Raw genomic sequence first — 2621 nt, 5'->3', positions numbered from 1 at the left:
CTGCGAGACCTGTAATTTCTGTTTGTGTGTTTTTTTTTTTTTTTTTTGTTTGATTTCTTTTGGGCTTTTTCCAAGATAGCACCTTGCAAATCCATGACCAGTTCCACAGAAGGATAAGGACTGTAGATAAATGGAAGCACCACTGCAAGTTCCCCTCCAAGCCCCTCAGCATCCTGACTTGAAAATATATTGCCAGTTACTGTTGCCTAGTCAAAATCCTGCAATTCCCTCCCTAACAATATCATGAGTCTACCTAATGCTGATAGACCGCTGTGGTTCAAGAAAGCACTCACCACCAGCGTCTAGAGGGCAACTAGAGAAAATCAATAAATGCTGTCCCAGCCAATAAGATGCACATTCCAAAAGTAAATGTTAAAATAATAAAACCACGGTTCACCCACTGAGTCAAGTGAACATCAGTTACTACAGTTTAGAGGGAGATTCTATCTGTGCTTTGGCAAAAAGTTTAGAATTCCAACATTGTGTTGGGACTTTTGAAGTGTAATGATTACTGTCCTGTTCTCTTGAGTTGGTTTAATAACCTGTCTTGTTGAGGATCAAACAAAAACAAGTGGTATTTGAATTCGGTGAATAGCTTTGCTAAAGAAGGATGTTTCACTTTTTGTTTCACAACATAAACTGGACTGTTCAGCCATTCATGTCTATAATGCCACAGTAACTACGTAGTAAAAATGCAGATGGAGCTTTGGAAGGGCATATAGTCATCTTGCATTTTAGAAAGAAGTGCCTTTTTCTTCTCTTCCTTTTTGAGATTGACAAGATTGGTATGTTGAGCTGTTATTGGTATCTGTGCTTTCTGTCACCACTTAAAATGTCCACCATTATATATCTACATATATCAGTTGCACCTGTGAAACTACATGGTTTTTTTAGTAAATGGTAAAAGCTCCATTAGGCACTGTCTCTTTCTTTTTTAGTGAATTATGATTTCTTAAACAGCCGTTGATATCAGTGCCATTCTAAATAGCCTTCTGACAGAAATCCAAGTAGAAACCACCAGAGGAAGGTGCTGACATTCAATATGAACAGGGCTAATGACAGTAAAGGGCTTAGTCTGTTCAAACACGGCACTTTTGAAGACCAGTTCCCAAATAATCTTCCCATTGTTTGGCCTGGGTGACTTTTTATTTGTATTTAATTTTATAATCCATGATGCTTTGCTAAATGAAAGCAACGCTCCCAACTTTGCATGTGCAGTACTCCATCTAGTGGTGACATTGCCCACAAACTCAAACCTTTGGGAATTTGGAATTCCACTTTTATCCACTAGCTTTTACCTTTTTGGGCATTTTTTTTTTGGCCTGTGCTGTCCTATTGGCAAGAAACATGGTTACATCAATGTTGCTATTCAGCTAGCACTTGGAGATTGAGTGAAATATCTTATCCTGCTCTAATAAATGCCTGTTCTACATTTGTTAAAATCTGACAAACTAGCACTGCAATAAAGGACCACTTTTTTCTAGCAATAATTTAAATACTAACGATACGTTTCAGCCAATCTGGGAGAATAATAAGGATTAATATTTCATTAGGATCTCTCTTGAGCCTGGAAAGCGTTTGTTTGTTTGTGTTTGAGCCTGTTTGGTGTTTTTTGTTTTTGGTTCAGTCAAGCTTCAGAGAAAAAACAAAGAGCTGGAAGAGAAAATTGCAATTTTGGAGCTACAGAATGCTGCCCTTCGGCAGGGGAAAGAGAATCTTGCCCCCGTCCCAGAAGAAAGACCTGGTATCTAGTGCCTATTGTCCAATTACCTCCCCTTTCAAATGTGTTTTAAAAGGACCTTGTTGTAAATCTAACCACCATTTAAATTATGTGGAATGACCTTTTAATCTATAATTACTTGTCTCCGGTCAAATTAATCAAATGCATAACCGGGCAAATGTGCTAGTTTATCAGCAAATTCTTGAATTTTTGTAATCATGTTAATTGTAACCCTAAGGGTTGCGTATTTTGAAACTTGAGTATTAACTTTTGAAAACCAAGCTGCTTCAATATTTAATCTGTGGTCTCCCTGTATAACCTGCTTGCTTGCTGTTTTTCTGTTTGTATGTGTATACATTGTATTTTTGTAAATGTTCTAAACAAATAAAATTTATCAAGGAGCTGTCATGCTATCAGTGTTCAAGTAATAGTCACACAGCACAGAAGCTGACCCTTCAGTCCAACTCATCTGTGCTGACCAGGTTTCCTAGGCAAAATCAGACTGGTTTAGTTTGTGTTTGACCATGAGGCCATAAGACATAGGAGTAGAAGTTAGGCCATTCAGCCCAGTGAGTCTGCACAGCCATTCAATCATGGCTGATAAGTTTCTCAACCCCATTCTCCCACTTTCTCCCCGTAACTCTTTGTCAAGGGGATCGATCAAGAACCTACTTATCTCTGTCTTAAATATCCTCAATGACCTGGCCTCCCCAGCCTTCTGAGGCAGTGAGTTCAAACACCTAATCTTTCCTATTCATATAGCTGCCCAAATGTCTTTTAAATGTTTTAACTGTACCTGCATCTATGTCCATTGGCAGTTCATTCCACATGCAAACCACCCTCCTATGAAAGATTTTAAATCTTTTTTGCTTACCTTAAAACTCTGCCCTCTAGTTTTGAA

The 2621-nt window shown here is 38.3% G+C and overlaps 1 protein-coding gene across 2 annotated transcripts in view; it reads left to right on the top strand.

Moving 5' to 3' along the window:
* Window positions 1–2121, top strand: part of LOC109929980 — an 18045-nt gene extending 15924 nt beyond the window's left edge. For both annotated transcript variants that reach the window (XM_048605368.1, XM_020529533.2), the window contains one exon: window positions 1628–2121. In XM_048605368.1, coding sequence (XP_048461325.1) covers window positions 1628–1752 — 125 coding nt within the window. In that variant the 3' untranslated portion in view covers window positions 1753–2121. The remainder of the gene's footprint in view (window positions 1–1627) is intronic.
* The last annotated feature ends 500 nt before the right edge of the window (window positions 2122–2621 follow it).

This window comes from Rhincodon typus, chromosome 14, assembly GCF_021869965.1.
Source record: "Rhincodon typus isolate 14 chromosome 14, sRhiTyp1.1, whole genome shotgun sequence".
Taxonomy (NCBI): Eukaryota; Metazoa; Chordata; class Chondrichthyes; order Orectolobiformes; family Rhincodontidae; genus Rhincodon; species Rhincodon typus.
The sequence above is the reverse complement of the archived record's forward strand: the minus strand, read 5'-3'. Positions and strand labels throughout refer to the sequence as shown.